We start from the raw sequence: 12,565 nt of genomic DNA, 5'->3' as shown, positions 1-12,565 counted from the left end.
TCAAATTTTAGTTGCTTTTAGTTAGTTGATAAACATGTACCTGTGTTAAATGGGCATATGATATTGTCTCTGAATCGAAATCGTATTGTGGCAGACTTTGTGATATTAGCAAATATTGTATTATTGTCCAAAGAATAAATATGATTTAGTATTGTGAGAAAACTTGTGATTTACAGCCCTAATAAGAAAAGTATAAACTAACACTGGAATAAGTAATGAGCAATGTTTCACCACCTTTATCCATTAGTAAGCGCAAACTTAAAGAAACTAAGGAGATAAAGGGTATTTCTCAGTTTTGCAATGTTCCCATCTGTCAAGTATCTAGTTATGTATTCTTCCGTCCAGATCCATTAAAAGAGATGAAGTGCTTTTGAGGTGTATGTCCCTGTTGAGGATTTGTTATGCAGCTGCTAAGTGGTTAAGGGAGTTTTGTGGTTTAGTGCTTAAGGAGGAGTGGAGTGTTTGTAATTGTGTCTGACTCATTCTTATGAAATGCTGAGTACACTACAGTGTGTGCTGAACTGTAGACCCAGACAAGAGGATAAATATGCTCAGGTTCACCCTCATTCAGCAGGAGCTTCAGGTTGTTTTTTTTGCTCCCACAGTAGTTAACATAACAGAATTAGAGTTAATCTTGGGGACGAGTTTGGTCCAAGACATTAGACCATTTAGCATCCTTGCTGCATGACATTGTAGTTGCGGACTGTCCTCTCACAAGAGACGACAGCCTCAGGAGTTTTAGCAAATGATCAAAACGACTTTGGCTAAAGTGACAAAGCCTACTTCGTAGTAATTATGACTGTTGTCCATCGTGAGAAAAAAAGGAAGTCAGGCGATGTTATCTTTTGAATGACAAACAGAGGAGGTCCATTCGGCCAGTCCTCCGACCCACATGCACAAAAGACGTCACACGAGCACGCTGTTGTGAGCTAATGTCTGCAAAGTATGGAGGCTCCGTTATCTGAACCAGCGTGAACCCAGACGCTCCCCACACAATTACTCCCTCCCATGTTGACAACAGCAGCGCATAAAACTACCTTCAATCCGATTGACAAAACAAAAACGACAGACAACTCAACTTAATTCCCAGTTAAACAGTGACTTTCATTACTTTTCATCCTTTGCCCAACTGGGAATCCTGGTATTGGCAGTATTAGAAGAAGTAGGCCTACTCAAAATGTTTATTTTCTGAAGTAAAATTATGAATACCACACAGTACAAGTCCTGCATTCAAATGTGTACTTAATGTAAAGAGTGAAAGATAGGCATTATCAGCACACTGTACTGTACTTACATTTTCTTCACGTCTGTTTTAGATGGAGCTTTCAACTCTAATACAATACTTGATAGTTTAATAAATAATAATGCATTTTATTTTAATTGATATTTTGTGAGGAAAATCTGAATCTGCAACGTAACCAGCAACCTTTCTCTGTCAGGTAGCCTAAATGTACAGTAATACAATGTTTTCCTCTGAGGAAAAAGTATACAGTAAGTCATTAGTAGAATACAGTTGAGATACTTTTTAAGGCCTTTGGGGACCTTCTGTATGTTATTGTGTTGTACAATGAATTATAATTTTAACATTCAATATTTTTGATACCTAAACATAAAATAAATAAATCAGCTCTGCAAAAAGAACTTGTTTTGTTGGAACATTTGCACCCCACAAAAGAAAATGCCACATACAATATTAAATGAAGTTAACTGTTCACACAATAGAGTAACGCAAGTTATTTAAATTAGCTGGATAAATGGTTAAATGTGAATGCTCTTACCAGTGCATCGCGTCCACATAATCCTCTCCAATCAGTCCCAAAAAGTCCCAGTTACATACTAAATGCCGTAAACATATTCTCTGTAAATCTTTACAATCATACCCCAAAAGAACCAAGCAAGCCTGCCTTGTTCCACAATCCAATCTTTTTTTTGTAATTTTATTTTTTAAACTTGCCATTTTAGGGTTAGGGTGTAGATTGCTATCTCAAAGTTTGTTGTTGTTGTTTTCTGAAGCGAATGGAGTTTGAGACCGACAACACACAGATCCATTGATCCAGACTACTTTCAGAATATCTATTCTGGTCTGATCTGAATCCAAGACACTGAACTTGAACCTGTGCCATCATTGTTTCCACTGTTTGACACATTTCATAGCATACACACAGTATTATACATAGTGGGCCTGTAGAAGCCCCTTCAGAGGTTAAATGACACAAAGGATTTTAGGGTTGAGTTGATGCAGCTGTCCAGAGGAGGAAACCGTGTCTTTCTTCCACATTTTCCTGACTGTGCTCCCTCTGTTTCCTCCAATTTACTCCACCTATCATTTTTTTATATGCCCCCATTTTTCTCTATACACTCCTTTTCGTCTCTCCTTCTCAGATACTCCCCTCCCTAACTGGTTTCTCTCCCCAAACCCCTGTCACATGTCTGAGAGCATGCAGGACGAATTTCATATCTGCCTGTCAGGCTCTTCCTCTTTCTTTCCATCTTCCTTTTCAGATGTGCGCAGGGTATCTCTCCCCTGCTGCATCATGCACCTGTGTCCCTGGTGTGTTGTGCTCACATATCATATTGGGAGTGTGTGCCAAACAGTAATTTTTAGGCAAACAGACAGACAGAGGGGTTGTTTAAAGGATGGATTGAGAGGCGCTTTGCTCTATCCGTTTCCAACTCTGTTTCCTCTCATGCATAATGGATGAAGTGAGTCTCTTGCACCATTGTTTGCGGATTCTAATCAGAGTGCCCGACCTGTTGAATTATAAAACAGGAGGGCAAAATGAAAATGCCTCAGAGCTTCAGAGGAACACCTGCTGATCACATGTCCTTAACAGGAGTGGTTGCTTGTTACATCACTGCATGCAGACACACACAAGCCAACATCTCTAATCCTAACCCGCACTCAGACAGACAGACGGACAGACATACAGACGGACAGACGGACAGACAATGATGCTGTGGGTTACTACCTTGAATAATGAAGTCATAGTTCCATTATTAGGAGCTTCTCAGGTCATTTATGTAGCATGATAACTGCACTGTTGTTAAAAGGCAGCGGTAGCATAGGTAAAATGTAATCTGTCTTGACGGGGCTGAGTTTAAATAAGAAGCTAGAGGATGGTGCATCAGAGAAATGTGTGTCTTTTTTCACTGCAATCCTGCTCTTACTGTGTGTACATCTGATGCGTTTGACACGCTTTAATAATTGACAGAGCTGCCAGGAAGGAGGCCTTCACCCACAGACTCCCCTGCATTCATGGGACTCTATTGCTCAGGCACCACACATCTGAGCTGCATAAGGAAAACAGGCCACTTTCCTAAATGTACAAAAGGATGTAAACAGTTAATTAATCCCTCACACCATAACAGCAACTGTAGACACAGCAGGTTATTTTGCAGGCTCACATCAATATTAGCGTAATAAAGGATAGATAATGTGTTACAACTGGTTTACATATACACTGTTCAGTGTAAACATGCTGACTCACAATCTTCCTGTACTAGTACATCATTAGTAGTAAACTAATTGAAACCTCAGTGTTAAAGTCAGTTTGCATACAGTGAGTATTCTCATTAATCAAATTGGCACCTTTAAAATAAGTATTACAGTAAAATGAGTTTTTTCATTTTTACTTACTTCCTTATATGCTTTTTTTCTAATTTAAATTATAGCATGAGTTAACAGATTAAAGCTGCAGTATTTCTGAAAGGTAGTGGAGTGAAAATATTATGTCTAACAAAATGGAAATAATCACAAATGCACCTGTGCCTCAAAAGTATACTCAAGTAAATGGAGTTTGAAAGAGATTGTGCCTTATTGTCAAACCAACTAAAGTCCTCATGAGATTGCAATATAGCAACTTAATTATTATTAGTATACAGTATTTGAGTTACTGACATTGTCTTCTTTCCTCTTCTCCCTCCATCATTCTTCATTACTGTCACGATTCTATATTACTAATAGGTATTGCAGGGGTTCATTTCCTCTCAGTTCCAGATTGACATTGAAAGCACATCTTCAGAGTTATTTGTCTCTCTTTTGGCCTGTCTCTCTTTCCTCATTTCCCCCTGCTTTCACACACTGACTAGAGGAACATTAAAAGGTCAGTGTCATTCAACTGCAAAATCTGGGACCATTTAAAAAATAAAAATAAAGCTGACGCCCACTATGATATTAAGGTTTTGCTATATGTGGCTGTGTACTATTTTTCTGTGTGTGAGTAAAAGAATAGTAAAAGTGAACTCAGCACCAGATTGAGTACTGTGTTTATGGCGCTCACAGGTTCCATTTTCAGCACATCTCTAAGCAATCGTCTTCAGTTGTGGTCAAGGTTAAGTATTTTTCAAACCCACTTCAGCCATGCCAGCTAGAATTACATCCACCAACGCAAACTGAGGTCACACTGAGAAATTAAGTCGAACAATGCTTCGCTCTATCTCCCGTAGCAGTCTCATACTCTGTCTTGCTTTCAGTCTGAAGCTGCCTGAAGTGTGGAGATAAAACAGCTGCATCTTTAATCTGTGGGTGGCACAAGCCCACAAAGAAGGCAATTAGGTTTATAATTTACAATTCCCTTGCCTTTCTTTCTTCTCTACGCTTCCATTTCCGCTCCTTCCAACTCACCCCTCCTTTCCACCCATGAAATAATGTCTTTATGTGTGTCATGTGTGTGTGTCCCCACAGAGCAGCGCGAGCATTTGGAGAGTACCTGTCCCACACACACCCTGAAAACCGAAACAGATCAGGTCAGCGTCTTAGCCATCCTGCCATCCATCCCTCTTTCCTGCTCAGCCTATTCCTTTGTGGTCTCTGATCCTTCCTGTTTCACCTCATCCTCTGTTGAAATGCCAGACTGTGATCATTAGTGTGTCACTACAATAGCTGATAACCAAAGAAAGATCTTATTCTCTGTGTCATCCTCAGCTAGTCATCTTCTTTTTCCTTTTTCTCTCTTCTTCTCGCTCCTCTGCACTTTGGTATATCTTTCATTATTTAACACTCATATTTGTCTTTTTTTTTTAACCATCATTCTAGCTCATCCTTTGCGTGAAACCTTGGTGGGTCCCGACCAGGAGTCGCCAAGTGACACGATTGGCCCCAACAACAACAACCACCTCCATCCCTGCTCCAACACCACCAGGGGCTGTGAGGACAACCGGGAGCCAAGCTTGGTGAAACCCCCGCTGGACTTACTCCAGCAACCTCCCCCTTCCATCATCATCTCTACCAAAGCATCACGACTGTCCCTAGAGCGCAGCTTCTCAGCAGAGGAAGACCAGCTGAAGTGCGTTGAGTGCACCCTCCAGCCTGCCCGCGTGTACACCATCACCACCCAGCGGGGTATGCTGATGAGCAGCGGCCGGGGCAGCAAGGAGAGCCTAGAACTGGACGTCCTAAAGGAGAAGTCGGGGAGTGGCGGGGTGGGATCCAGAGGTGGCTTGATCCAGCCCTCCACTTCCCCTTCTTCCACCTCATCGTCTCCAACCCAGTTCCACCAGGCCAGCAGTGGTCGTGGCACCAGCCACCATCACAGAAACCATCACGACACGCACCACGGAAACCACCACCACAGCATCTCGGGCACCAGTGCCCCTTCCAGTAGTGGAGGAAGTAGCGGGGCAAGTGGAAGCAGCAGTAGTAACCAACAGCAGTCTTTAGCCGTCGCTGGATCCCACTCCCATCATGGATCACATCACCACGGCCACCATCACCTGTCTCAACCCCCGCTGCAGACCTCCGTCAGTGCCCACAACATCCGCGGCTGGGGCGAGGGTGGAAAAGGGGAGGCGGAGTGCAGCGGGCTGGCCTGTGAGTCATGCAGCAGCACCCCCTCGCGGAGCCAAGGCTCCCTGGACCTAGAGAGCGCGTCCCGAGAGGCAGGCAAGCAGCACCGACGCCTAGAGAGGATGTGGAGTGTGGACCGGGTGACTGGTCTGGAGAGAGGTGAGAGGGCGGAGGACACAGAGGAAAGGAGAGGCGCTGAATTCCAAACAAGGGCTGGAGGGGGGCAGGGTTTGTTCAGAAGACCCCGTGAATGGGATTGGTTGGTTTGACATTGGACCAGAGATGAAATAGCATTTGAATAATTTCAATCGCTTGCCTGACTGCATTTTTTTAGTTAAAAATTAGGGATCCATTTAAACATGCTTACCCACTTGTCTAGTGTTTGTGACAGTTTATATATATTTTTGTACAAGTAATAATTCTAGGCTTCATGGAGGTTTAAAGCTCACTTCAGTGAAAACAAGTAACAAATCACACTTAATCCTTTGGTAAGCATCTAATAAGAAATAACAAAGATTTTTAATATTAAGTTATTTTACTGTGACACATCAGTCTTATGAAGAGTTTACGCCTATGTCTGGATGAATTAAAGTAAAACATCCGTTAAAGTGAGTTAGTATAACAATACAAATCTATTTTGTCTCAGCTCTGGTGGGGATTGAGGGTTTGTTGTTGGATGTGACGTGGTGGTCTGTATATATGACTCTCCGTCTCCTCGTCTCTCTCTGCTGTCTCCTTCTGTGTGTCTCCCTCTCTCCATTTGTGGAGTGGTGGACTGTCAAGTGCTGGTGCTGTCGCTGGTGTTTCCATATTTCTAATATATATTTATTACAATTGCCGATATGGTATAGGTTTTTCAGTTTTTTCACTTAACCCTAAATTGTATTAATTTTCTCTCTAATTGCAGATGACACAAACTGGTTTCCCAAGGAAAATATGTTCAGCTTTCAAACTGCCACAACAACCATGCAGGCGTGAGTGTCAAACTTCTGGAGCACATATGCATCTTGCATTTACACAAACACACATACATGCACACACAGTCACATTAATGATGCATGAAAGGTCAGGCTGGGGTGAGTTAACGGAACATACTTGGGATTTTGCACATTTGAGGACATTAACTACAAACTGCATACTTTACATCACCACAAACCATTTTTCAAAGCTTTCAATAGGATTTTAGATTGATTTCTTACCTTCTAGTTTGCCATTGATTTTCATTTCAGTAAGCTATCCAAACAGCTTGCAGACCCTTAAGGCTCACTCAAGGAGGACAATCCATCGTAGTGAATAATTTGTCAATTCTTTTTATGGTGTTGTAAAAGAATAAGTGATGCATGGTAAAGTTGTAAGCAGGGTTTGTTTTGAAAGCTCACCTTATGGATCATTTGACCTTTGATTTTTGGGAAAACGTGACCCCAGTCTTATTATCACTTCCACAATGTCTGGGTTTTATTATTGATCTTATAGATTTAATTTTACTACACTGTTTGCCATTAAAGTATTAATATGAAGGTGAAAATATAAAGGTTAAAGTTGTTGAGTTAAGCAAGTTCAAGCATCTGCAAGTTAATTTTTCATAGTGTGCTAAAAGCAACCAATTATTCCCTTATATCTAGTAAACTAACCTAAAAGAACAAAGTCTGAAGCCATGGCTGTGTGAGGCGGTATTTAAGCACAGTGGTATATAGTGGCTAACATGGTCACACTGCCAATGCCAACATGTGGCTGTGTAACAAAGATGTTTAACAAGTTTACAATCTTAGTACAGTGTATTCACATGCTAACATTTGTTAACTACAGTAGCAAACCATTTTGTTCATTTTGTGAGTATTTGGTTATGAATGAAAGTGTTGCATAACATTTTGACCTGTTGATCAGGTAGTTATTAGAATTTATGCAAAACAGGTAGTTATTAGAATTTATGCATCCAAAAGTTGTTGACATTTTAGTATGGGCCGAAGCCGCGCGTCTGACCAACAGACCTGCATTGCCATCCCTAAAGTCATGCTGCCAGCATGGCTCAAATTCATACTTGATTGACAGGATGTAACGTGTGCAGTTTCTAGTTCATAGGCTAAAACACGCAATAACAATGGTTCGTTTCTTTAACCCTTGTGTTGTCTTCCCGTCGACCGCGCAACGTTTTGTTTTTCTGGGTCAAAATTGAAACCTTTCGATTGTTTTTTTTCAAAACCTTTGTTGCTTTTCCCCTGACGTTTTCATTTTTTTCTGCGCCTTTTGACGTTTTTGTGGTTTTTTTTTGTTGCCCCCACATTTTTTAAGCTTTTTTTTTTTTTACATTTTAGTCAGTTTGTTCAATGGTCTTTCAAAAAAAAAGTTGTCTTTGAATGGTATAAAATTTAACAAAACATCCCAATTTAAAGAAAGCAGCGGGCTGATCGTTTATTTTACTTGTTGTGTGGAACAATCCGTGTTATTTTTCTGAAATGTGGGTTGAAAGACACTTTTCTGATAAAGATTTTTGTTTTTTTCAAAATGGGTCAAATTTCACCCGAGGACAACACAAGGGTTAAAGAAAGTTTTAAAGAAAGCATAGTGAGTTGAGTGAGAACGAGTGTGTGCGTCTGTATAAAAGTGCTTGTGAGCATCCATCTTTGTAGGTATGATAGCGGGCTGAGATTCTGTCCCAAGATCACCTGCAGCTGTAAAAGATATCTTAACTGCCACAACCACTTCACATAAAAAACAAATCTCCAGCAGCTTCCAGCAATCTGTTTCTCCCTGACTATTTGTTGTTAAAAATCTTTTCTACATGCATCTTTTGCACTTGTTTGGTCCCTCTCACCTTCCATCTTGTAGTAGATGCTAGTCAGACAATAAAAGTGGTTGTTCATTTGGCCCATTAAATAAAACAGTAGGAATTATGTGGTGCTGTGAGTTAATGTTTCATTCATGGAGGTCAAATATGACACACACAATTTGTCTCTGTCTCATTTTGCCTTGTCTAGTGCATCCTCTCTGTTTTTTGGACTCATTGCTCACTGGTGCCTAAACTGTGTTGTTTTTTCTCCCTCTCCTCTTTTCTTGCTAATTAATGATGGGACACCCAACAACAGGATATCGTGAGTATACTTCCCTGCTGGCTTCATTTCATTTTCTTAGCTAACTTACCTCTGGTTGTTAACAGCTCTTACTTAATTTTTATGTCTACCATTTAATCTTCATTCTTCGGTTTCATCTGAAAACTTACAAGATGGAACCAAGGTGCTTGTTTGGGTAATTCTGGCCTGGCAAAAAACAACAACTGATTGACAGTTAGGGATTGTTGAGTAGAAATCTAGTCAGCACAAATAATGTATTTTAATTAAAGTGAAAAAAGCCAAGAGGAGAAAAATTGAGTTGCAGGATTTTCATGAAACAGCAGGGATAAAGTCCAGTGTAATCCACTGCAGCTGAGTAAGTCTGCCAAGCTCAAGTCAGGAAAATGTCCGTCTGTGTCTTGGCTGTCCTAAACCCTGTCAGCTCCCATCCAGCCAGCAGTTCTTTCAGTTTGGTACACACACACCCGCTTTCATTAAGGACACAGCGATAGATAAAGTTTGGCCATTTTAGATTTTTGTGGCAGTCATGTTAGGGCTCTAATCCAGCTCCACACACGTCGCCAATTATCACTAAATGTGTGCTGGCTGAATATACACGCACATTTGGAACTGACTGTGGCAATTGGCTCTGGAGAGATTTGTTAAGAACAAGTATTTATGGTGTTAACATGACCCACATTGCCTTCTGGTAAAACTTTTCAATCACTTGTGGTTTGAAAAGAAGTCAGTTATCAGTCAGATGTCCAGCTATCTATTCTCTAAGTCACATTAAACTTGGAATCCAATGGGAAATCTGGTGCGTGCAAATTGCCAAAAGGAAAGGAGTGTATAAGCGATCTTAGAAGTAGGTTAAGCAATCAGATAAATGTTAACATTCATAACAGTCAAAGTGTATTATGCCTAAACCAAGCCAAGTCTTTGACATTTCATACTGCACAACCCCTACTCCAAAAACAGCTAACCTAACTCAACCCAACTAACCCAAGCGGCTCTTTAATTTTTTTCAAGTTTTTTTATACTGACCAAGCTAACCTCTGGCCGCTAGCTTGAAGTAAATGTTGAGGGGTTTATTCTAAATTCTTACAATAATAAAAAGGAAACAACTGATGATATTCTATATATCTATACGGACAACCTTAACCTTCAAAAGAACATTTTGTTTTTTGGGGAATTCTACAAGCTACTTTCCACTACTTACCAAGAGTCAATCAATTATGTTTAGCATGGTTGGAGATCCTCCATCTCTAGCTCTGTCCCTGGGCAAATGTTAATCAGCTTCACAGGATTGTTGGGTCACATCATGTCTGATTAACAACAATCAAGTTTGTCGAATAATCACACATCGGCAGTGATGCATTTCACACCATGTTTGTACTTTGACACATAAAGTGATGTCACTTTCTTCTACCCAGAACATTTTCAAAAGTTTAGCAATGATTTAAATAGACGTCAGGCTTCCACAACAACTTTGCAAATAAGGTTATACAACTAATTCTGGGAAAGTATCAAGAACCATACAATTCCCCTAAAACAAACTAAATAATTAAATCTCAAGTGGAACTACTAAAAAGACACATAAGGTCACAAGATCATCTCTCATCTCTATTGAAAGATGTATTATGCCACATGTAGACTTGTACGAGTGTTGCACGGGTGAATATAAAATAAGATTTGAGCTAGCAATGTGATTTGACTTTCTGGTCTTCATACTCAAAGCTAGCGGCTGCCTAACTACAACACCCCCCCCCCGTCACAGCCAAATAAAGCCTGTAGCTAAAGGCCCTGGCGTCAGCCCCCCTTTGCACTGTCCTACCCCTCGCTACACCCGCATACTCGTGCTCTCATCCTTTTAATACTGTGCCACGTTCTGGCAGGACTTTACGGAGATTTGTGCAGAGAAAAAGGAGAGAGAGGGAGCAGGATTCGGCAGAAGTCATCCAGAGGTACGAAGCGTCCCCTGCCAGGGAGTGCTTTGCTGTCGTGCTGTTTGCACTTGTTTCTGGCTATAGCTCCGTTGTCGCTTATTTACAGCTGCGTCCAATCTGACTAAGCCAAAGAGTCACAACATGGCATTTGAAGGTGAGAACGTCAGCAGCTTTAAAAAAAAATCTGCTTATTGGATGTTCTACTACAGTGCCCCACTTTCTAGGCTGGATTTTTACTGCCACCCACAGGGAATCAGATTTTCATTCTTATGACAAAATTGAAAATATCAAATTGAGTACACACTGTGTGAGTGGTTTGAAAAAAAAACTGATAAATCTTCTTGTATTGTGAATTCTACTCAGCCACGCCTAGATGAACTAAATTGGTAGCACACACACTCACCTATTCTGTGAGAATGTGACATTGGAGTTATTCATTCAGAGGACTTCAGCATTCAAACCTACAATACAAGTTGGTATGTTACTGCAGCGTTCTTCCGTAAATGTTTCTGTACTGCCCTTATCAAACAGGTTTTAAAATTAGCATAGCATATTTTAAAACCATTGCAAAAGTGAGATTCTGTACCACTTGCACGAGTAATGACATCAGTAGCAAGTCAACTCCCGCAAGTGTTACAGAATCTCACTGCATGTTTCCAGGCCCAGATGCTCCGTCACACAGGGGCAGATGGTAGGAGTGACACCATGCAGTAAATCTCAATTCCTTGGACATCTCAGTGTCATCCATCTGCAGTGTCACATTAGCGTTGTGTGTCATTTTATCAAAATTTGTGATTTGAACTTGAGGGAAATATATAGCGGAACAATGTTTTAGGAACACTTTGCTTCCTGAAAATCCACTCAAAAAATAGTCCTGCATCCACCAAATACCATCACTTGAAAAATAGATTATCTTTGATCATACTATGGCCCTGTCCACCCTAAGGCAGTCAGATTTTAAAATGCATGTTTATTTGTTTCCATTCTTGTCTTTTATGCTCATTAAGCTGGGTATTTGGCCACTGAAAACAGATCAAACGGGAAAACCAGTTAAAAGGAAGACCTGACATTTCTTGATGACATGGTATGTGTTGTATTCCTGACATGGTGGAACAACTTTTTCTTCAATCTTATTTCTTATTAATAACACTTTTAAAACAGCAGAAAGCTTTTTTAGATATTGGGTAGAGCTGCTGGCTCAAAATTGGAGCGTTTCCGTTTTCTTTTTTAAATTTCAATCTGGACAGCAAACTTTAAGTAGGCAATAAAAACACCAGTGCGGGTTAAAAACCTTTGACGCATAAACAGTTGCATTAGAATAGTTATGGCCTAAGCCACAAAGCAGAGCAGAAATTATTTCTTTCATACTGTAGCAGTTTGCAGGCAGTGCTTCTGTCAAGTACCACATCCCCATCACCATAGAAGACAATATTAACCCGATATATAAACAGCAATTTCAGCACTGCTCTTATTTACCCCCAGTAATCTTAAAGTGCTTTTCATTATAGAAAAGTAGATTTTACCCTGTACTCTTCCTCTTTGATGTGGAGTGTTCACTTTCCTTTTCCTCATTCATTACCATATTTAAACAATGAATCTGGTTCTTAGGAATTTATGAAGACTGACTTTAGTTTACTCCAATTTTCAGACACTTTTACTTTACTTGCAGAATGATCTCATGAAAAGGCGTATGTATGACACTCCAATATGTATGCCATTATTGCTGTGTTATCAAGACGCATACTCACTTTTTAGTGTGTAAATGAACGCCGTTTGGCCTCCATTGA

General features: G+C 40.4%; 1 protein-coding gene across 8 annotated transcripts in view; it reads left to right on the top strand.

Annotated features, from left to right (window-relative positions):
* nsmfa (NMDA receptor synaptonuclear signaling and neuronal migration factor a) overlaps positions 1–12,565 on the top strand; it is a 42,628-nt gene that overhangs the window by 7,113 nt on the left and 22,950 nt on the right. For 2 of the 8 annotated variants that reach the window (XM_032538984.1, XM_032538987.1), the window contains exons 2-6: positions 4,685–4,746; positions 5,036–5,944; positions 6,693–6,759; positions 8,869–8,874; positions 10,728–10,796. In XM_032538984.1, the coding sequence (XP_032394875.1) occupies positions 4,685–4,746; positions 5,036–5,944; positions 6,693–6,759; positions 8,869–8,874; positions 10,728–10,796 (1,113 nt within the window). The remainder of the gene's footprint in view (positions 1–4,684; positions 4,747–5,035; positions 5,945–6,692; positions 6,760–8,868; positions 8,875–10,727; positions 10,797–12,565) is intronic. The other 6 variants (XM_032538986.1, XM_032538990.1, XM_032538989.1 and 3 more) reach the window with 4 other exon arrangements.

This window comes from Etheostoma spectabile, chromosome 16, assembly GCF_008692095.1.
Source record: "Etheostoma spectabile isolate EspeVRDwgs_2016 chromosome 16, UIUC_Espe_1.0, whole genome shotgun sequence".
Lineage (NCBI taxonomy): Eukaryota > Metazoa > Chordata > Actinopteri > Perciformes > Percidae > Etheostoma > Etheostoma spectabile.
This window is presented reverse-complemented; position numbering and strand designations above follow the sequence as displayed.